This window comes from Sceloporus undulatus, chromosome 1 (assembly GCF_019175285.1).
Source record: "Sceloporus undulatus isolate JIND9_A2432 ecotype Alabama chromosome 1, SceUnd_v1.1, whole genome shotgun sequence".
Lineage (NCBI taxonomy): Eukaryota > Metazoa > Chordata > Lepidosauria > Squamata > Phrynosomatidae > Sceloporus > Sceloporus undulatus.
Window position 1 is genome coordinate 195,562,183 of NC_056522.1, and position 22,298 is coordinate 195,584,480.

A 22,298-nucleotide genomic window follows, 5' to 3' on the forward strand; every position below is an offset into this window, starting at 1 on the left:
TCCATAGATATCCTCCCCCCCCCCCACCACATCATTACTTTCATATACCATTTTGGGAAGGGCATGGATGAAAATTGAGGTACTGTAGTACAATGTACAACGTAGCACAAGCTACAAGGGATCAGGGGAAATTGGCATTCACCTGCACAGTTGCTCATCCTTGCTCCAAAGCATGGCTGGACAGTATCTCAAGTTGATGGGGCCTCAGTGGTCTTCTTCTCATCTCCAGGAAACCACAGCAGAGCAAACATCTCAAAGATTGTGTTGTGAAACAAGGCACTAAGAGATCTGTAGCCCAAGTATTGTATATGGCATAGCCCAATAGGAGTGCAATTCTGCTGCAGGAAATTGTGTATGCTCCCCACTTATAATGTTTCCCAACAGAATCACTGGGATTTTTGCTGCAATGGTGGCAGAAACATGAATATTGATGAGAATTAGGGGAGACACACAAAAGGATGGTGGGCAGGTGTAGCCCATGGATGGTGACAGGGTTGTAGATATTTGCAAATTTCATTCATGTTGCCAAGAATAACAAATTTACCATTTTTTCCTCCATGCTGCACAATTATAAAAGACTATTAGATGTTTAGGACTTATGGAGAAAGCAAATGAGGGTAATATTTGTTTTGCAGAAATGCTATTTTCAGTGCAGAAGAATTGCTTTCTGCACAGAATTGGTCATGTTTTGTGCCAAAACCTTGCACGTGCTTTTCCCACAGAAGAAATAATTGTGAACATTCTTATCTATCCAGAATTCTCCTTGTCAGGGTTTCCAGATGTTGGGGAAATCTTTTTCCCCTATTATTTTAATGGTTTTGATTCCCCCCATCCTTATTTCTGTGTTGCCCATCTCTGCTCTAAAAGATGTTTCAGCAAGCAAACTGACATGGAAAGAGCTGCCCCCCAAAGCTGTAGCGTAGCAGGAGGAGATGTCAGAAGGTTTAGATCTGTTTCATAAAAAGGAATAGTGGAAGAGCAACTGAGAAAGTCAGAGAGAAAGGCCTGTGAGTCTGAATAATAGAACAGCCATTAGGGTGTACAGAAGATGTTTCATCCCTTGGCTAAGCTGAAATGTCACTGTACCCAAGTATTAATAATTTCCTGGGCCTTGTTCCTCCATGGAACCAAGCAGGATAACCTTTATAACTGTCTACATGTTAATCAACATCCTGATCATTCCTGTCTGTGGCACGTTTGAAGTTTGTCATCATCATAGCTCTCCATTTCGTCTGGTGCGTGTGTCATGCACATTAGCATATCATGAGACATTTTAATACAGAACAGCTAATTGGCAGGGTGACTTATTTCCAATTTTTTTTACTGGATTTTAAACAGAGGTGATCATTTGTAAATAATAATCTTGATTATTACATTTGTTCTAATTAAACAATGAGGCATATCAGGAGTACAGTAATCATGAGATAATCACATCCCTGGCATAATTATCAGGTACAGGGCACAGCCAAGTATCTCTAATGCCTCGGAGTGTGATTATCTTGTGATAACTGCACTCTGTAGGTTGCCTAATTTTCATTACAAAATGGAATTATTTTTTATTAAAATGAACACAGGGTGGTAGTGGGGGCAGCTGTCCTTTTTGTTTGATGGAGGAAGCAAAGATGGATGGTGTACAATGCTTAGCAGGAATTTCAGGTGGGCCGATAAAGTGCAGATTAATCACTGCTGCAGGTGTTCTGTTCTCCTTCATGTGGCTTTGCCATGATATGAATAGCGACAGTCTTAATACACCTGGCTCTGTGAAGAGCTTTTTTTTTTCCTTTTTAAAAAAAGGGTCAAGTCAGTTGCACTGAATAGCAATGCTGCCTACTAGAACAACGGTAGTAAAATATGTTTCAAGAAGTCTCAAGTTTTTATTAGCATAAACAAGGGTCAAATTGTTTGTAATTTATAATATCCTACATAATTTGTTTGGGGCTCAAATGGGGCTGCTAAATTCATCCTAGAAATCTGCACACCCCAGACATTTGTCTGTCTTTCCTCCATATAGTTCTATTCAGGGGCCCCATCTGGATGCTCAGTTCTCTGTCTGCCTGGAGTGAGCAGTGGGACCATTGCTCCACTTGCTTCTTCCCTTCCTTGGCATTTATGTTTTAGCAGCTTGGGATTTGAACATCCAAACCAGGCCAAAATCTAATGAATGTCCCAGGGGCAATATTATTGCCCACCCCTCCTTGTATTTTACCTGGTTCAGCAGGAGATGAGGTAGTAGCTGTCTCTTACTAAATTCTTTGGTTGACTACAACTTAGTGTGGCTCATTTTCCTTATAGGTCTGAGGGTTATCATCAACAGAGCTCAAAAGAACATATACCAATTCCCTTTTGAAGTATGGTCACCTTGCTGATAGTAGACATTTTGTCTCTCTGTTGTTTTATTTAGTCACCTTAAATCCTTTGCTAGGAGAAAGGCAAGTCATTGTAGGTCAGTCAGTAGGTAGGAACTAAATAAGTAAATATGCCTGCTATTCCTGTGTAGACCAATAAAAATCGGACAGAAGTATATATGTAAGATTTACAAGTCAGTTCTAGGAATCCCACCGTTATAATGTGGAATAGTTCTTCAATGCAAGGCTATGTAGTGCTATGCAAACAAGATTCACGTTTTAGCAGTTGCCAATACTCTTTCTTCATGGTTCAGATTGGTCAACCAGCTATTATTGGGCCATCGTAATAAGCAGGGTTGACAGATCAGGAGCATCTAAGGCCCAGAGATTTCAAGGCCAAAACCTGAGATTTAGGGCCAGTCTGTACTGATGATAGAGAGGGAGAGGAGAGCCAGATGTCCTTCAAGCTATAACAGACTGCCGCAGGGCCAGTAACACACAATAATATGTGTATGCATAGAAACATTCATTTCTGTTGTTTTTGCACAGAGGTTCTTCCCACTCATTCTGAGGAGTAGAGAAAGAAGGACCAAGCCCTAAGTACTGTGAATTCCAGTTACAGGTCTTGTTCTGCTTTGACAGTTTATATCAGTCCTGCTTCTTTAAATCTCTCAACAGCATCTACTTAAATTCCTGTTACTTTTGCCGTCAGTTTGCTGTATGCCTAAAAGCTTGAAAGGTTTTATATCCCTTCTTTATGGACTTTTCAATACTTGTAGGTTTGGGTGAATGAGCCTGACCTAAGTTAGTTCCGATGGCATTGTTCTTTAGCAAGTTGTTCACAGTCAGGAATCTGGATGTAAAAGAGTAGGGGCTTCATCACTTGGCTGGATTTATTTACTAACCGCACTGTTGCTGTCTTTCTTTCCTGCTCATTAGTGTAACAGCGACTACGTGCCTGTGTGTGGCTCCAACGGCGATACTTATCAGAATGAATGCTACTTGAGACAGGCTGCCTGCAAACAACAAAGTGAAATACTTGTGGTATCAGAAGGATCATGTGCCACTGGTAGGTGTTATTCAGAATGGAGTGGGGAAACTGAAAGAACTGGGACATTTTTTGCCCTTTGAAAAATTATGAATAATGTCCAGAAATGCAAAGCAGAGGTGGTAGGAAATACATATTTGGTTTTGATGATAACAACATTATTATTTCTTTGTTCCCTCTCCCCAGAGACATTAAGGATTCAGGAAGTGCAGGCAGTGCAGGCCGCACTGGGTGACTCCTCAAAAGAGGGGTGACATCTGGTCAGGCCCTTCTTCCGCCATAGGATAAGAAGGGACAAGTGCACCCCTTTAGGCTTTGCCACCACCATGGCTCCCTCCTGAGGAAGAAGCCAATCCAAGAGAATTTTGGAGGCAGTTGGGCAGCATAAATTGTTCTGGGTTACATATGGTCACAGGGCTGTATTTTGCTTCTCCTGATCTAGAACATGTCTTAAAACCAAATCCAAGAGGCATTGTGTGTGTGTGTGTGTGTGTGTGTGTGTGTGTGTGTGTAATGAGCACTCATTTGCAGTGCTACCAGACTCATCTCAGATCAATAACTGAAAGCTTGGCACTCTTGCAGAAACTACCCCCAATTCTTTTTTATCTTGGCATAATCTTTCAGAGCATAAGGAATAGTTGTACTTTCTTAAAGCACTTGTATTATGTATGTAATCTACAAATGTTTTAGCCCTGCATGCACAGTTAAAAACTGAAGAATTGTCCTTACTTAACTAAGCAGGGCAGATACCTCAAAACATTTTGGAGTGTATTCTTGCCCATTTTTGCCATAGTGTCAGTAAAGGAAAAGAGGAGTGGGGTTGGTAAAGGGCAAAGAGCAGGCAGTTATGGCGGTCTTTAAAGTAATAGTTTACTGGCCTTTTTGTGATCTGTATGCAGTACAAAAGCTGTTCATTCACCTGGGGCAAGAGTGGCAACCATAATAATATTTCTGATCCCACCAGCATTTTACAGAGACACCAGGAAACATGTAGCCAAGCAACATCAGCATGTAATCAAGAAGGAAAAAGTTATTAATGAAGAAGAAAACACAAGCTAGGAGACTGCAACAGTTTGTGCTAAAAGTAGGGTCGCCAAGTGAGACCTAGTGCCATCTCCTTGTGATGTTACAAGAGTGGGCCCTGGTGGAGTCATTTAGCATGATACATGAAGCATCAACCAGAGAGCATGCCATTCCAAGAAATGACACCGTTTACACATGTCTGGCAATAGTGAGAAAATATTTCTGTGCTTTGAAATTCCATTTGCCAAGCTCTGCAATGAGCAGAAAGATGTTTTTAACAACTTTGCAAATACAGGAGATTTGTAGTCTAAACAAATAACATTTTTTTTTCCTGGAAAAAATTCATTCCTATCCACTCTAGCAATGTGTAAGTAGTGACCCAGAAATTGTGATCTTTAAAAATCTTGTTTCTAAGACTTGTTCATCTGAAAAGCAAGCAAAAACTTTTGTTTTTTAGTGGCTTGCTGTCTCATCTTTTCTTTAGACATATGTACGGTTGCTGACTTGTTTTAATTGCAACACACTATTTCAATTTGAGCGTTACTGCAGTATTGTTTAAAATGAAGGCTTAAAAAGAAAATTGGAATGATGATGGAAGCTTGCAAACTGAGCTGGATTAACTGAGTCTGACTGTAGATAAATTTGGATTCTGAGTCTCAGCTCTCAAACAGAATCCCAATGTTATATTTTGCAATTGCTCCATTGGCTTTCTCTAACTGACTGTGACACTGCAAAGTGTTTGCAAACTGAGTTTCTGCTGAAACAAAGCTCTGATCTGTGTCGTTTTTCTTTTCTTTCTTTTTTACTATTATCAAAGCAATTTTTTAAAGTCCTGATTTTTAATATTAAAATTGCTTTTAAATTACCTTTAAAATCCCTGTTCAGTGTACACTTCATGTTTTGCTGCAGGGCCTCTTAACAAAGCTTTTGCAGTGACTAGTCATCTGGGCATACAATATTAAACTGATCTGTCTTTGCCCAAAGTCTTTGGTACCAAATGCTCAAACAGTTTCTTTTTTAAAAAAAATCTGGAACAGCTGTTCTATTTTATTCTTACCTGCCCCTAGTAAATTACAGCCTCTCTTTCTGCCTAGATCAAGAATGTCCGCCAGTTGGTCCTTGATCCCTAAAGTCCTCTGCAAACAATCAGTTCAGAGCCTTGACAAAAGTGATCTCTCATTCCCCTGGCAACATTGTCCAGTCCAGGATCCCTTGGGCACCCCCCCCCCCCTTAGCCTTCTTTAGTATTTGCTGCTATTGCATGTCTGCAAATATGGCACCCCTCTCATTGGATTTTCTTGGTAGGATTTACTCAAAGATTTGCCCTAGCGTTCCTCTGAGGCTGAGAGAATGGGACTTGCCCAAGGTCACCCAGTGGGTTTCCATGGCCAAGCAGAAATTTAAACCCTGTTGTTGTTGTTATTGTTGTTGCTATGTGTCTTCAAGTCATTTCCAACTTATGGTGACCCTCTCCTGGGGTTTTCTTGGTAAGATTTGCTCAGAGGAGGTTTGTCATTACCCTCCCCTAAAGCTGAGAGAGTGTGACTTGCCCAGACTCACCCAGTGGGTTTTGTGACCGAACTGGGAATTGAACCCTATTCTCTAGAGTGCTTGTACAACACTCAAACCACTACACCACATTGGGTCTCAATTCAAATGCTGTTCTCCTGATATCCAACATTTAAGCAATTACACAGTCCTAGCTCAAGTAGACACTGAGGCCACTGTTCACTTTACGGGTCATCAGCAAGACAGCTGGTGGGGAGTTCACCGAGGGCTGGTGAACCCACTTCTCATTTTCACTGTCACTCTTCCTGCAGATCTTCTAATTTGTATGGAAGCTCTGTGAGTTTGAAACCTTTGAAAGGTTCAGGTCTAGTCTTGGAAGACCTGTTTTGAGTAGCCGAGAGAGGAACAGCAATAAAGTCAAGAGTAGATTTGTTGTTCCAGTCACTAGAATTTTGGTTCCTCCTTTCTTCCCTTTCCTCATCACCATTTGCTAAATTGGCAGACAGAGAGAAAGCAGGCAACAGCATCTACTGCTGCCCCTTCTCATCACCCCTGTTTTCTGGGCAACAGTGAAAGGGCACTTGGCATTGTGAAGAGGAGAGGTATCTCCAGGGGATGTAGTTACTTTTCCACTTAGTGGGGTTTGGGCTTTTGTCTGGGTCCTAACTCTGTGTGTGTGTACACCTTCACCTGTCAACTTATGGTGATGTCATAAATGTCATAGGTTGTTTTTTTTTAGGTAAGGAATATTCAAGAGGTGATTTTGCCAGTTCCTTTTTCTGAAATATAGCCTATAGTACTGGTATTCTTTGATGATTTCCCATCCAATTACCACCCAGGGATGACTCCACTTAACTTTCAAAAACAGTCATGATCTGGTGCCACCTGCTTTCAATACAGGCTTTGTCCAACAACATCCAATGGAAGGAAGAGGAAAAAAGGAGTAGAGAAGAGAAAGGGCTATCAAGGGAAGGAGAGAAAGTCTGCTTTTAATGTTATGACATAAAAAGAACTGGGGCTACCCATTTCTAGCATGTCTCCTTCCCCATCCACCTCAGGGCAACAGGAATGTGTTCCTCATTGGGCTGGCCCTCTTGTCAAACATAGTAAGGGAGAGGCCAGTGTCGTAAACAGAACAAAGGGGTTGGAGGACCAGACAACGAGTTCTATGTGGCCTTCTTATAGAGTGGGAAAAGCTGCCCTATTGCCAGTAATTTTCCACAGCCAGTCCTTTGGGCTTCTTTGCATAGTAATGAAGCAGGTGCCACCATCCTGATAATCTCAAAATATTTTGGAATGGCTCTGAGGCCTCAAGCCAGACCCCCTCCCCCCACTCCCTGGATAGTCAAGTGTGGGGTAACAGAAGTGTCCTGTCTCTGGTATATTTATACATGTATGGCTACTATCACCCCTGTACTGCAGTAGCTGGGGTACATCATGGGTGGCTACTAACCAATTTTACAATAAAGCTTATGATTTCATGGAAATGTCTCTCTTTGATGCATATTTTTAAAACAAAAGAAACATTTCTGTTCATCCAGTAGAAATCTAGCTGTTTTACAAGAATTGCATATGTCTTATTTAGCCATATATAAAGATGAATGGCCAACTCAAGAAGCTATCATTGTAGAAGGAACTTGAACACCTTTGTTCCTGCCTCTAAAATGCTAGAGAGGTTGTAGTGCTGTTTGAATAGAAAGGGTCAATAAACTGCTTTTATTTAGCCAATGACTTAAGCTATAGTCTTGCTCAGCCTTAACTAATCTTAAATTCTCAGATGTTATTGGACTACAGATCCCATTCATTGTGGTCAGTAGTCAAGAGTGGGATTGGTAGGACCTGGCTGCTTGCATTTGTACTGTGGAACAGGTGTGTGTGTGTTTTGGGTCTCTCATCAGAGCAACATATTTTTGTTCTCGACTGTACTCCACAAATTCTACAGCCTAATGTTGCTTTATTTCTGTTTGCTTTGAAAGCTGCCTTTAAAGGTGGCTGGGGGTGGGGGGAGATTCAACAAATATCTTCCTAGGGAATGTGAAATAAATTTTGTAGTGAAAGAAAGTATCATTGCCCGTCTCAGGGCTGTAAATGGAGAATTAAAGCAGGGACACCTTCAGCATCTTTATGCAACTTTATATAATAATCATTTCAGCAGCAGAGAGAGAGTTCACATGAAACATTTAGGACAGATCTCTGTAATTTACTGAGGAATGCCATCAAATACACAGTTTGCTCAAATACATTTAACTAAACAGGATGTGGCTTTGCATACATACAAACTATCTTCATGCATATAGATACATGTGTATTGATTTCCCCTCATCTTATGCTTCCTTACAGATGCAGGCTCTGGATCTGGAGATGGAGGTAGGAATGTTTTATTGCTTCCCCCCCCCCCCCATTCCAACCCCACTCATCCCCTTCGAATTTATTGAAATTATGTACCAGAATGCAGTAGCCTTACTAGATGGCTATTTTGTACCATCCCATATTGTCTCTTGTTTGGATTAATTTTTCTCATCTAGTGACAGGCTGCATTTTTGTCTCACTGTAACTGTGTAATGAAGAGCTGTTTGCTAATGAAAATTCAGAAAGCTTTCTTTAAGAAAAAAGTAAGTTACTCCTGTGAAGGTTTTATATTATTCATGATTCGACCAGAACTCTATGTCCATCTACTGTTGCTAGTACTCTTGTGTCTCTTACTATGATAAACCTCTTACCATAGGTTTTTGTCATTGCATACTCAATGAATTTAAAGTGGTTTCAAGGGATTCCCCCGAAGTATTTTTTTTTTCTTCTGGGAGGAGTATAATTGACAAGGAAGTAATGAAAAAGAACATGTTTTGACAGTGGTCATGTCACATTTATTTCCAAGTCAGATTGCTCATTTAAGGCTTTCTATAGGTTGCAAGCTCAGTCCCTCTAAAAGTAAGCACTTAAGGCTGTAGTTTATCCATGTTTCTATGGGATCAGGCCCACTTATTACACTGGGACTTACCTCTCAGTAAATAGGTATAGAATTTTCATTGAAATTCATGAGATTCAAATGGACTTCCCATGGTAGATGTGTTTTGCTTAGGCTTAATTGTGTCCAGACTGTTTCTGGTTCTTCTGGTAGAGGGATGCTATATAATATATTTGACTGTATTCATTCTTGCAGATGACATGCTCAGAATTTGGGAAGGCCTTCATTTAGTGTTTGTTTGTTATGATATGACTTGTAGGTAAATTTTCAGTGACTACTTTGTCACTGGTGTGCAGGCCTGGTTGTTGTTGATTCTTATATAGCTCATTCTATATATGAGCTGCTGCTCCCTGGGGCTAGGGATGCCATTACCCGGCGGCCCCCGTGACAATCACGCTTTTGGGGGGCCCCTCACGGTCACGGCCCAGTTTGGGGGGCCCCCACGTCTTGTTCCCAGTTCGGGGTCCGCTCCTCCGCGCACGGCTGTGCACCACTCTCCCCACCTGGCGCACTGGCGTAGCCTAGAGAGCAGCTCTTTAAAACATCTGCCACTCAGAGCTATTATATACCAAGTGAGCCCACTTGGTATATATACCCTCAGGAAGCCTTACTTTCCAGGTTACAGTGAGCAAAGAAAAAAAGGCCATAAATCGTTCATGTTGTCTGGGAGTTTAATTGCCTTATCTTTTAAATGTAAACCGCGTCAGTATTCTTGTAATTCTTTATCACAGGATCGTTTTTGAGGCCCTAAACACCTTTAATTGTAATATGCAAATTTATCCTGAAGCTGACCAATGGGAAAGAAGCAATCAGCCCTCCTCCGCTTGGGTTGGTTTTCAATGGCTTGGTAAAGGAAGAGCTTTTGGCTTGCTTGTAAATAGGAAGGGCTTTGGGGTAGCAAAGGCTGCAGAAATAGTTTGACTCCCCCCTTAAACATCCATGGCTCAGTGCTATAGGATTCTGGGAAGTGTAGTTTCTTGTGGCACCAGAGCTCTTTTGACAAAAGGAGCCTGAATAACCCACAGAGGAGGCGTTGCCTGGGGGCTGCGGTGGAAGAGAGGAGGCTGTTCCGGATGGTCCTGGCACTTCCCTTGGCTCCCTCCCTCCCTCCCTCCCTCCCTCCCTCCGCCTCCCCCTCCTCCTCCTCTTGGAGCAGCCCCACAGCCAAGCTCATTCACACTCCCAGGCTTTTCTCTCTCCCCCCTCTCTGCACTTTGAGACCCCTTTAACTGCCAAAGCTCAATGCTCTGGAATTCTGGTGTCTGAGGCATTTGGCCTTCTCTGTCAGAGAGCTCTGGTGCCACAATAGACTACAATTCCCAGGATTTCCCAGCACTGAGCAGTCTCAAACTGGACCATTTCCTCAGTGTGGATGCACCTGGGGAGGAATTCTGGGCACTGCAGTTCAACTAAGTTTGGAGAGTTATGGGGCTCCCTGTCAGAGATAGCTCTGGGGCCACAATGTACTACAATTCCCAGCATTCCCCAGCACTAACCCAGGACAGTTAAGTCACTCTCAAACTGGATTATTTCCTCAGTGTGGATGCAGCTTTGGTGAGGAACTATGGGCATTTCAGTCCAGCATTGTTTTATTTCTGCAGTGCATTTTGGACCAGAGACAAGGTGACCAGGCATCCTCCTCCTTTTCCAGGACATGTCCTCCATTTGGATCATGGCTAAGAAGCATGGATTTATAATTACATAGGTGTTTTTAGCTTTTATTTTTGGCCATGTCCTACATTTTTTTGCTTGGGTGCCCTACATTTTGGGGTGAGGGCATTGGTCACCTTGGTCAGAGAGCTTTCCAGGGGTTTAACTGCCATTCTGCTGTGGTGCTGGAACAGACCACCATTCCCAGAATTCCATAGCATTCAGCTGAGGCAGTTAAAGTGGTCTCAAACCAGATGATTTCTCCAGTGTAGATGCAGCCCAAGCCTTTTGCCTCTCTTATGTCTGAGATTTCAAAGCCCAGCCCTGGCACCACAACAAACTACAAATCCCAGCATTCCATAGGATGGAGTGATGAGAGCGAAAGCAGTGTGCAGCAGCCTAAGTTTGCTTAATGCAGTTCTTAACATGGTGCACCTCTTGCCTACAGAGTCTCCCAGGCCCCAGCGGGGCCCTAGAGTCCTCGAGGGGCTTGGGAGAGGCTGTATCCCAGGCCCAGCGAGGATTTGGAGAAGGTTTAAAAATGTAGGACCTTTTTTTTTTGGTTAATTTCCTGGCCAGGAATTTTTTTTAAAAATGTCCTACATTTTAAGCCTTGTCCTACATTTTTTCCCAGTTTTGAGGTCCCCCGGGATGGCAACCCTACCTGGGGCCATGTGGTGGCATCTCCAGCCGCACACGTATGGTTCCGCATGCCCCAGAGCTCCACCGGAAGTAGTTCTGCCCTCCCCCATAAGTGACCGCACTGGGTGACACCAACCCTAGGGACACCACTGACTTTTGGGAGATACTTTCTTGGGCCCTAGAAAAGTTGCCTAGTACCAAATTAAGTCTATAGTTCATCTAACTCAATATTATATATACACACCGGCAGTCAGTAGTTCTCCATGCTTTCAGGAACAAATCTTTCCCCAGTCTTACCTGGAAATGCTGGGATTCAACCTGGGACCTCCTATATGCATATCTTGTACTTGTTTTACTCAAGACCAACCTGCTTCCTTGGTTTGCAGCTGAAGAGTCTGTGTGTGCAACTGACTGACAATTCCTTGAGTTAGTTGCAAAGCCAACTCCTTCCTCTTTCCAGCTGCAAAAAAATAAATAAATAAAAATCATCTGCCTAGTGCTGTGTTTTGAAGTAGGTAAACTTGCTAGAGATGCTTGGGAGTGGTGGAGGGATTCAGACAAAGAGGGCTGTTTATCTTTGGATGTAGCTGATGCAGACACTGAATGCACAACCTTTGAACAGCATGGTGTAGGTTTGGGCCAAATAAAATGGTCTCACCTAGTTTTCACAGCAAGCTGTCCAAGCAACATCTGGGACAATTTGGGACAAATCGGGGCATTCTCATCACATCATGGCTTTAATCCAGAAGAAAAAATGGGATGTATCCTGGTTTTGAGTGGAAAATCCAGGTGTGTGTGTGTGTGTGTGTGTGTGTGTGTACTACACTCCATAGCAATCTTGGTGTGAGGCCAGGATAGGAGTTCAGATTTGCACGTATGGTAGGAGGAGGGAAAAGTCTGGAACAGCCATGTAGTTTCACATGTTACGATATATCAAACCAGGCTTAATTGGTATAGGAGCCTATGTGATGTGTGCTTCAGAACTTGCCTTGGTGTGTGTGGCAAAAGTGAAGGCAAGCTCATGCTTGCTGTGGATTACAGTAACTTGGAGGTAAGTTAGGTTATCCTGTTAGTGTAGATGCACCCTTAGGATTAAGTGGACACAACTGACCCTATGACATGCTGAGTGAGACAACCCTTTGTTCTTTCCTTACTGCTTTGTCTTTGTGGAGCTGTGCTTAGAAGATGTTACTATGGTCATGCTGGCAGGGGGATGCTGAAAGCTGTAGCTCAAGAGCAGAGGGTGGGAAAGTTAAATCATTTTAACAGCGCCTCTTCTCTTGATACTGCAGACATTGGTTGTGATGTACATCGGTAATGTATGTATACGTAAGTTTTTATGATATGTATTTTAGACATGATTGCCTGTATGGAGATTTTTGGTTGTAATACTGCTTCGACCCGTTGGGAGAAGCAGGAGAATACAAATAAACTTCTTCTTCTTCTTCTTCTTCTTATTATTATTATTATTATTATTATTATTATTATGTTCATGTATGTTTCTTTTTTGTTGGAATGCAAGGTGTTGTTCTGTAGCCCTTTGTGCAATACCCCATCCAGCCCCCTGTCAAGTTCCAGGTAGGGTTAGGAGGATATATTTTGCCTCTGAGCATGCTCCCATTACCTTCACCGTCTCAACTGAGATTACTCAGTTCATCAAAGTTTGAAGTGCCTCCCTGTTCTCTCCCGTTTTCACCAGAAATCAGGGGCAACTCCTCTGGGGCTTAACAGCTGCAGAGATAAAGGGGCATAATAAGGTAGAGAACAGTCTTTTGTGCCCCATCCGGAATTCCAGAGATCATCATCTTTATTACAGAGAACAGCAATTCAAATCTTTCTGCTAGAGTCAGGTGATGGAACAGTTTCTTCCTGTGTGACCCTGGGAGTTTGAAACCTAGTCTTCTTAGAAATAAGCTGCCTCTTTTTCACTAGAGTGCACCAGCTGATGGTCCATCAATGTTTCCACAGTACTGGAGGCAGCTAAACAGATGGGTTGTCTTACAGACCACTTTTAGATCAAGGCCATAGGTCTACCAGCTCCTTATTTAGCATGTTTGTTGGGGAGTTATCTCTTTGATACAATCACAGGTGCTTTAATTAACCAAACTTTTACACTGAGGATAAGTGTGGGGTCTGTTTGTCTCGATATCTTCTCTTTTCCAATGGCTTTCACTGAGGAGAGCTTGGAAGTAACTGGTTACAAATGACAAGTCATTAATTCCTTTATCTAATAAGGAAGTTATGACAGTTCCATCATAATCGTAACTTAATGGGGTAACTTCACTCTCTTTATAGTATAACTCTTTAATTACCTTCATGGTTACAAGGGCTGAACAAATAGAGGAGGAAGAATATGAAATGGTTCAACTGTTGGCTTCTGCTGAGCCTTGTATAACTGCATTCACATTTTACAGTAACTATTTTAGGTTTTTTGAAATAGCAAATGTATTGGCAATTAACTACAATGGACCCTTGTTATACGCTGGGGATTGGTTCCAAGATCCCCCGCAGATAACAAAATCCAAGGATGCTCAAGTCCCATTAAATATAATGAAATAGCAAAATGGTATCCCCCATAAAAATGGAAAATCAAGGTTTTTTTGAACGTTTTCAAACCACGGATGCTTCAATCCATGTATTAAAATCCGTGTATAAGAAGGGCCGACTGTATTGTATTTTTGGAGTGGCATTGTTATTAACTACTTTCTAAAATTAACTTACATGTTCTGATACTATGTATTATGAACATTTGGGAGGAACTCAGTCCATTGACAGTCCAGTCACAAATTACTTTACATAGCTAGATAAGGATACACAGTTCACAGGATTGCCCTGTCTTTTATACAGGAACTGCTTAGTTTAATTTCTGAATTTTATGAAAACTCATTTCCTTTTGCCTGTGTCAAATTAACGGTTATTGGTATTGACCAGATGGGTGGTTTGGCTTTGGTTTTCTATGTCAGTCAGCAGCATCTGCTGAGAATCAGGCTATCCAGCACAATGAATTTGTGCTGTGTGTGGAGTTAAGAATTTTCTCTTGAGAAAGTTCAGTAGGTGAGTGTTGTTTGCATGATATCCATCCCAAACTTACAGTCATACTTGGGGACTGAAAGAGATAGCTGTCACAACACAGAGAGAGATGAAAGAGGTGCATACTATGTTTGGTGTAAGCTTAGATTTTGGAATCACATCGAAAATATTGCTGGAAACAGTGGCTCAAAATGTGTACCTGGATATGAAACATTGTGCTGTCACTCCTTATGCACCATGACAATGCTGTGTTTAAGAAGGAAACAGCAGAATGAAGTAGCAGCTCTCTCAAAGGCATGTTGCTGCATTTGCCAAATGGGGTTTGGCATCAAGGGTATATATGGCAACGTCTTGTGAAAGTAGCATATGCTATGAACACAGGTTAGCTTGAGAACATGAACTGCTGATCTTTCCATCATGTTGATCTGATGTTTGTGTAAACAACTGCAGACAGACTGCTCAGGTGGTTTTTTAGCTGAATCTTTTCATTTCAGCATGATGCTTCAGTGTGTAATGGATTTCAACTTGTGGTCTTCAAGAAGTTGTGTGTTTGTTTGTTTTTTTGTCAGATCAAATGGATTCATTTGGATTTGTTTCCTGTTCCCATGCACATCCTTGTGGTGTAGCTTCCACATGACGAGTGACCTTGAATGTACTATACTTCTTTCCTCAGACATGATATACTTGTTTGTGCTTACACTCACTTTGTGTGGCACATTTTGACTTGGATATTAGTGGCATTTATTGGGGGTGTTGTAAACAGAAGCTCCTAATGTAGTGCTTTGGACTGATCAGATTTATTTCCACCATTTTTGCATTTCTTCTGTAACAATTTCAAAATTCTCTGTATATTTCTTATTCTCTTAAATTTCAGACTTAATTTCTGATATTTTTTTAAACCCTCTCATGTCTGATCTTTATGATTTGTTACAAAAGATTCCCATATATTTGCATTTGTGTGTGGTTGTTTCAACATTTCCAAAGGAGCAGTTTCGTGTGTTTTCTTTTCTCATCTCTCTCTCTCATTCTCTCAGATCTTTTGGCAACTCAGAACCTCATTATCCAAATAGCCTCATTTATCCAACCTGCCTGGCAGATGTCAAAAAAGATTGTCAGATAAACAGGACAGTTATTAACGCAGGACTGCTTTGACATAAGTTACACAGGAGACAACTAATGTAATTTGGCGTAACTGGGAGATCCACATAACTGAATTATGGATAAGAGGGGAGTCTTGTGGTTAGTGTCTCTCTGAACACAATACACCTGGCATCTTTTTATTTGTTTAATGGTCTTTGATGAACAACAATACATTCTGAAATAAAGCTACATGAAAGTTACCAGAGGATGAAGACACTACATCTGCCCGAGCCTATTTTGTTGTAGTCAAGAGCTTGTCCTTCATAGGGAGAAAGAGAGAGCTCCACACCTTCCTTCTGCAATGAAGTGGACTGTCAGAAAAAAGAGTCCCTTTCTTCTATTACAGATTTCCTCCTCAATTTTCACCCAGGATGGCAATTCTCACCCAGCCTTTTTTGTTTTATATGATCATGGTTGTCTGTTGCTTTACATTCAGTTTTGCCTTAGGGAAGCCATCTGTAAAGGAAGACAAAAATGGAAGATGGGAAGATTGCCTCTATTTCTCTGTGGTCTTTGTCCAACTTGGAGAAATAGGGGACATGTTCACCCCACAGAGTAACATCCAGTCTGTTGCCTGTGCTTGAAAAATGAATGGAAAGGCAGGTGTAGAGAACAGTGCTCACCATCTGAATAGTTGACTCCTGTAATTTGCATGTTCCCTTCCAAAGCTTGGAAGTTACTTTTTTTGGACTGAAACTCCCAGAACTCCCTGTAAATCCAAAAGAAAGGAACCTATACAAGCTCTATTGTCTCCACAGTTCTTTTTAAATTCTGGAGCCTGACCAAGAAATGTTTCAGCAGAGAGCAGCAGGAGGAAGAGGACTGAGCGACTGAGGCAGACAGAGAGAATATTTATATTGGCTTCTCCCTGAATAATTATATTAAATTGGCAGCTCAAATTCATGCAGTAAAACACAAAAGAAAAATGGGTAATGTATCAATATTGTTCTTAGAAATATACTGGGAACAAAGTCAACCATTCTCCCTAGATAATGATTGCCAGGCTCAAAGAGCACAGCAACTAAAAGCATGGTTTCCAAACAATTTCAGATGAAAAGCACAGGCTGACAAAAGACAAGTAGAACAGGACCTCAGGGACTGACTAGGCAGCTTGTAGGGAAGTAGATCTGTGCAGTAGGCAGGATCAAGTCATTGCATCCCTTTTTAAGGTCTACAAAGCTGCCCAGCTTGTATATAAAATCCATGATTGAATAGACAACCAGTGCCGTTTCAGGTACAAAAGCACATTAATGTGCCGGAAGGGGGGAAATAATCCTTGTCATTTAAACACTCTCACTGCTTCCTCTTTTAGCAGGTACAAAGCTGTGTAATAAAAACCATAATTTTAGGTGTCATTAAAGCAAGTGTTGGGGGGGGGGGCGCAACCTGTGAGATGATGAAGGAAATAGGGCTCTTTCTTTGGCACTTTTGGAGGAGAGCACTACTGGAATCATTATCATGTCAGGACTCTACTAAATTTGTCACCATATAAAAACAGCTGAACTCTGACAATGTTGTAATAGTGAAAGTCTCCTAAGGGATTCAAATACCTGGACAAACCTATGTAGAAGGGCAGAAGTAAGCTGATCTGGAAAAGCACATCTTGGCTTCTAGCCAGTGAGAAATGGTGGATGCTTCTTACCCTGTCCTGGAATCAGGAAGAGAGGGAGATGATGATCATGATGGTAAGAGCTCCTCTGGTGGCCCCCACAAGTTGCCAGAAGCAAAGGGACATTTCAGGCACCTGAACTGCAGCGTAGTCAGTTTTCCTAGTCTCCCCTTCCACAGCTACTTGGCTATAGCAGGCATTCAAAACAATGAGCTGCATCTCAGCCACATTACCATCCTTTTTGGTAGCATTTTGGTCAGGACAGTAGAACTGCTACTACCATTGTCCCCTTCCCCTTTTCTTCTGTGGCAGGGGAGAATACTTTAGTGAGGTGTGTAGTGAGTGTGTGTGTGTAGGGTTCAAAAAATTACTTTTTAAAAGTAGTTCATTTTCTTTACATAGGTAATTCATTGTCATTCTTTACTCTTGTGCAGCTTTTTACTTTTTGGTTAGCTTCCAGTGCCTTAAAATAAAAACCTTAGGCTTGGTAAAAGAATGAAATAAAACGTGATCAATTCTTGGGGGCAGTTCTTTAAAATGTACCTTAAAAACTGACCAGAAAATGTTACTTGTTGCATCATTGAAGTAACCTTGTCCCCACTCATTGTGTTATGTTGCCAATATAATTTTGTTATACTCGCATTACTGGAAAGGGTAACCAGTTATATGTGGCATTTTTTGCTTGTTAACTCAGTACTTCTAGTCTCTAGAAAGCACAAGAATTCTAATTATCATTCAGACTTGGAGGTAAGCCCACTGAATTCATAGGGCTGTTTGCAGTGTAGATGGGGTTACCTACAGGTTGTGCATAGCTTCTGCCAGTTATGGAAACCTTGTTTTTCTCCTTGTGTGAATGTCAGACCTAATGCTTTGGTTCTGCTTGTGCGGTCAGTCATACAAGCAGGCGTCCAGACTGCTACCATATCTTTCTACTTACTGTATAGCTTGTGCTAATTGTAGTATGTATTCTGCTAGAACCTGCACAACTACTTGCTTAACATTTCTGTTTCTTGTACATTTTCTGTGAGCCATCTGTATGTAAGCCACCCTGACCTTCTTGAAGGAGAGCTGGATTATAAATGTGAAATATAAATACCAGAACAAAAAACTTGGGGGAAAGAAGGTTAGGAACCCTCCGAACAAAACACAAGGAAAGAAAAGCAATTTAGCTAGTCTTTGGCAGAGTGATGCAGCTGCATGGGTAGCATGAAAAAGTTGCAAATTGTTAATTATTACAGTGTACAATTGTTATAATGTAATAATTAACAATAACACGTTAGTTATTATATAGTTTATTACGTTGCATTTTTTACTTCCAGGAAGTGGGAAAGAGATGCTTGTGGAATTTTCTTTAACTTGTGCTAAAATAGCCTAGAGTACAATCAGCCCTTCTTAAACATGGATTTTTTTATACACGGATTCAAGCATCCACAGTTTGAAAATGTTCAAAAAAAGTATAAATTTCAAATATCGAATCTTGATTTTCCATTTTTTTTATAAGGAACACCATTTTGCTATGTCGTTATATTTAATGGGACTTCAGCATCCACGGATTTTGGGGGATAACAAAATCCACTGTACTAAGCCACTTGTCTTTGGGTAGTGATGAAGGGAAAACACCATTAATTGGTGCTCCTCAGGCAGTATAATGTCTTGAACCAGGTCTATATATAGGAAACTTTTTTTTTTGAAATATTTTTTATTGATTTTTTTATAAATAAAATACATCCTATTGTGTTCTTACATTCCAATAATATTTGAATTATCCATTATTATCCTTCCATGACTTCTCATCAAAATTGTGAAATAAATAGTTCTTTATCAATTGTCACTTTAGACATCTTCTTTATAATCCTCATTGTTCTTTATATGTTCTTTATATATATAGGAACTTTTAAAGCTTGCCTTACCATAAAATATTTATTGTATTATGCCCAGAGGTTGAGGTTGGGGGAGGTCACTGTACACTACATCCACTGTATTACCCATACTAGTTCTGGATTGTCAGGATGCCCTCCTATCTGTTGGAGTAACAATGAAGCAGATGGCTTAGATCTAGAATGTGTTGTGAAAGAAAAGTAGTGGAGATTGTTATTTCCATCTTCCATGGAACTTTAAGCTTTACACCAGTTCCCTTGAGTCAGGTTTCTGCTTCTGGGTGATCAATGGGCAAATGTGTTGACTTGTCAATTCTAGAGCTGATGTCCATAGGAAAGCACCAATGTTGCTTGAAGTGGTCTTAATGTGTAAGACATTGGTTCTCAAACAGCAGGGTAGTACCCCCTGGGGGAGCACAAGAGTTTCTCAGGGGTATGCAAGACTTAGAGACCCTGATACCTCCTCTTCCTCTGCCTCTTCCTAAATCTTTTTTATGTGTAAAATTTACACATGCATTGAGTTCAGTATTAAATGTATTTAAATAAATCTGTTCTGTTTTGAACAATATTATTTCCTTTGTAAAATGTTAAAATATGAATAGACATGAACGTGCAAATGAAAATATGCACACTAAAACAAAATAGTTGTATTCATGTACTATGTCGATTGTGTGGGGGGGGGGGATGACATCTGCATGTAGATTTAAAGGGGGCCACTAGGTAAAAAGTTTGAGAACTACTGATGTAAGCCAAATCCTCTTGCTCCCTAAGACTAGTAATGACTGGGAGTGCTGGGGGAGAACTCCATAAAAGCTATGTTGCTACTGGCTATGAAGGGGACAATCATTTTATCCACTTCAGAAGATTTCCATTATACTTTCCATGCCACACAGGGACCATGGAACTCTTTTAAAGTGGGGAGGCTCAACACTGCCAGGCAGGTTGTTATTAACTTTGCCTTCTTGCAAGTACTTCCAGAAAGAGTGGAAATTATTTTTTCCATGTATTAGCAACCAAACATCCTTAAATATCAAGACTCTTACCATCACAATGTGTATTTAGAAATGCCCTCCAAGTGTTCAACATAGCTTAGTCCCAAGTAAGTATATGTAGAATAGATTGCAGACAACCTTCGTAATTCATGGTTCACCCACAGGCACTGCCTTTATATTTCTTATTGCCTGATCATTTAGTACATTTCTGATTGGTAATTCTTGAAGAGGCTCAACTACAGAGGAATCCTGATGGTCCAATTTTGCCAGATCCCATCAGAGAGGGGACTCAGGCCCTATCCCCCATGCTGAGTTTTGAGAGGGCTCCTAGCTCCAGTTCTGCTCTGTTTAATGGTCCATGATGCCTCCTGATAAACTAGTGGATGAAAGCCCATAGCCTATCGAAATGGATGGAGGAAATGAAGTCCCCCCTGAAATAAATGTTACAAATGTTTACAAGTAGCTCCATTTTGTTTTATAGTGGTTAATCAGTTACAGTTGCACATCCTTACTCATGGATCTGAGATCTGTGACCTCGGTTATGCGCAGAGGGGTGATCTCAGCTATTTCTAATGGTGCACCTTGCTTGAATACACACAAGGCTCCGTTTGTGTGGGAGGGGGAATGGATCTCCCACACAAACGGAGGGCCAACTGTATTTGCTTTCTAGACAGTAACATAGCATCCTGTGTGTAGGAAGTTGAATGGTCATACTCTGTACCAGAAACTTTGCAGTGAATTAATCCTGAAGTCTGGTCTCTAGGCTCCTACCCTGTATTACACTTGGCAGCAGGATTAATCCTGCCTTCATGCTGAGTATTTGGGTGCTGGGACAGTACTATGCATCACTTACTCACATTTGTTCCACTTTTTTTTCTTCATCCTGGCTCTGCTTTTTAAATAATAAAGGAAAGGACAGCACACAAACTGCTACCTTGACCCAAATACATTTGTACCTGTCTTGATGCTATTTTGGTGTGAATAACTGTTAAATTCAGAAAGGCTGTTTCTTCTCCACTCCCTCCCCCCTCCCTTTTAAATCTTTGCTTTATTGCATGCTTCATTGATAGACAGGACTACAGAGAGCACAGTGAACATTGCTGTAAACACCTCATGAGCAATAGCACTTGAGCCAAAATACTCAATAAAAACCCAAGTGTACATTGATTTGAATGAAACTGGGTATAAATGTGTTACTGATGGACAATAGTTTCACAATAGACATGAAAATAATGAGAACAGACTAATGCAGTTGGAAGGCACAATTTGATTCAGGCTCTAAGCCTCTTCCTCCCCTTAATTTTAGGGCTGGCTGTTGTGGATAATGTAATAATTTGTCAAGGGGCCACAGACAGTATAAAAAGAATGATGTGCATATTTGTAACAATGTACCTCCACACCAAAAATCACTGCCTGGCTCCATGTCATGCAGATGCACACATACTACCTGTTGTGCATTGTATTCAGTCACACCAGCCTTAACAACATCGTTGTTGTTGTAGTTGTTGCTTTCCCACCTCTCCCTACAGATTGACAAGGCAGGGAAAAACAACAGTTAACAGACGAACAACATCATTTAAAAAGGCATCTGTGAAAACAATATCAATTTAAAAAGATAAATGAGATGTACACATATTAAAACAATCCACATTTAAAATTCATTATTTAAAATTCACGTACAGCCAAGATTGCATGTTACTACTTTTCTATTGTGTGTTTGCATTTCTAACACACAAGGCTTGTGTTAAACCAGTGACATTTAAAAATTAATGAAACATGATAGAACATTTAAAGTCTTGTTGGTATAGAATGCCAACAAACAGGGGTGTAATGGAAGATGTTTATTTCACTGATTCTCCAGTACGGCCAATATGTCCCTCCCTCCCTTGCTTCCTTTTCTCTTCACATCATACTTTGGGGGCTAGTACAAGATGTGGTGACTAGCCCAACATTACCCAGGAAGCTTCATAGCTGAATGGTCGTATGAAAACCTGGGTCTAAGTACAATGTTCTGCCCAGTATACTGTGTTGTAACCAAACTAGGACTGACCCTGCTTAGCTTCCAAAATCAGATAGGATCTGGTGCCTTTAAGGTATTTAGGCCACACCTTTATGGTGCATATTTTAAAAAAGTTCCCAGTGTCAAGTTGTAATTGCCACTTTCAAGACAATATCGGACAGCACTTTCTTGTTATTTGTCATCAAGTTGGCTTTGATGTAGGAAGACCTATGAGTGAGAGACCTCAAAGAGCTCAGGTCATCAATTTCACAAATTCCTAAAAGTTCAAAAAGAAGAGGCTGTCAAAACTTATTGGGAAATTGTTTTTAAAGGGGCTAGAATACACAGGAATGGGCTCTGTGAGGCAATGTTGCTAAGGGTCCTGAGACAAGAAAAAGGGTGGGAAGCAGAAGAAGACTAAGGCGTGTTACAGACCGCCTAAAAGCGGTGGTCTGCTGGCGGCGCCGGT

At 41.1% G+C, this 22,298-nt stretch overlaps 1 protein-coding gene across 1 annotated transcript in view; it reads left to right on the forward strand.

Moving 5' to 3' along the window:
• Window positions 1-22,298, forward strand: part of TMEFF2 (transmembrane protein with EGF like and two follistatin like domains 2) — a 255,058-nt gene that overhangs the window by 20,230 nt on the left and 212,530 nt on the right. The window contains exons 3-4 of the mRNA XM_042445879.1: window positions 3,285-3,414; window positions 8,266-8,292. Of these exons, the coding sequence (XP_042301813.1) occupies window positions 3,285-3,414; window positions 8,266-8,292 (157 nt within the window). The remainder of the gene's footprint in view (window positions 1-3,284; window positions 3,415-8,265; window positions 8,293-22,298) is intronic.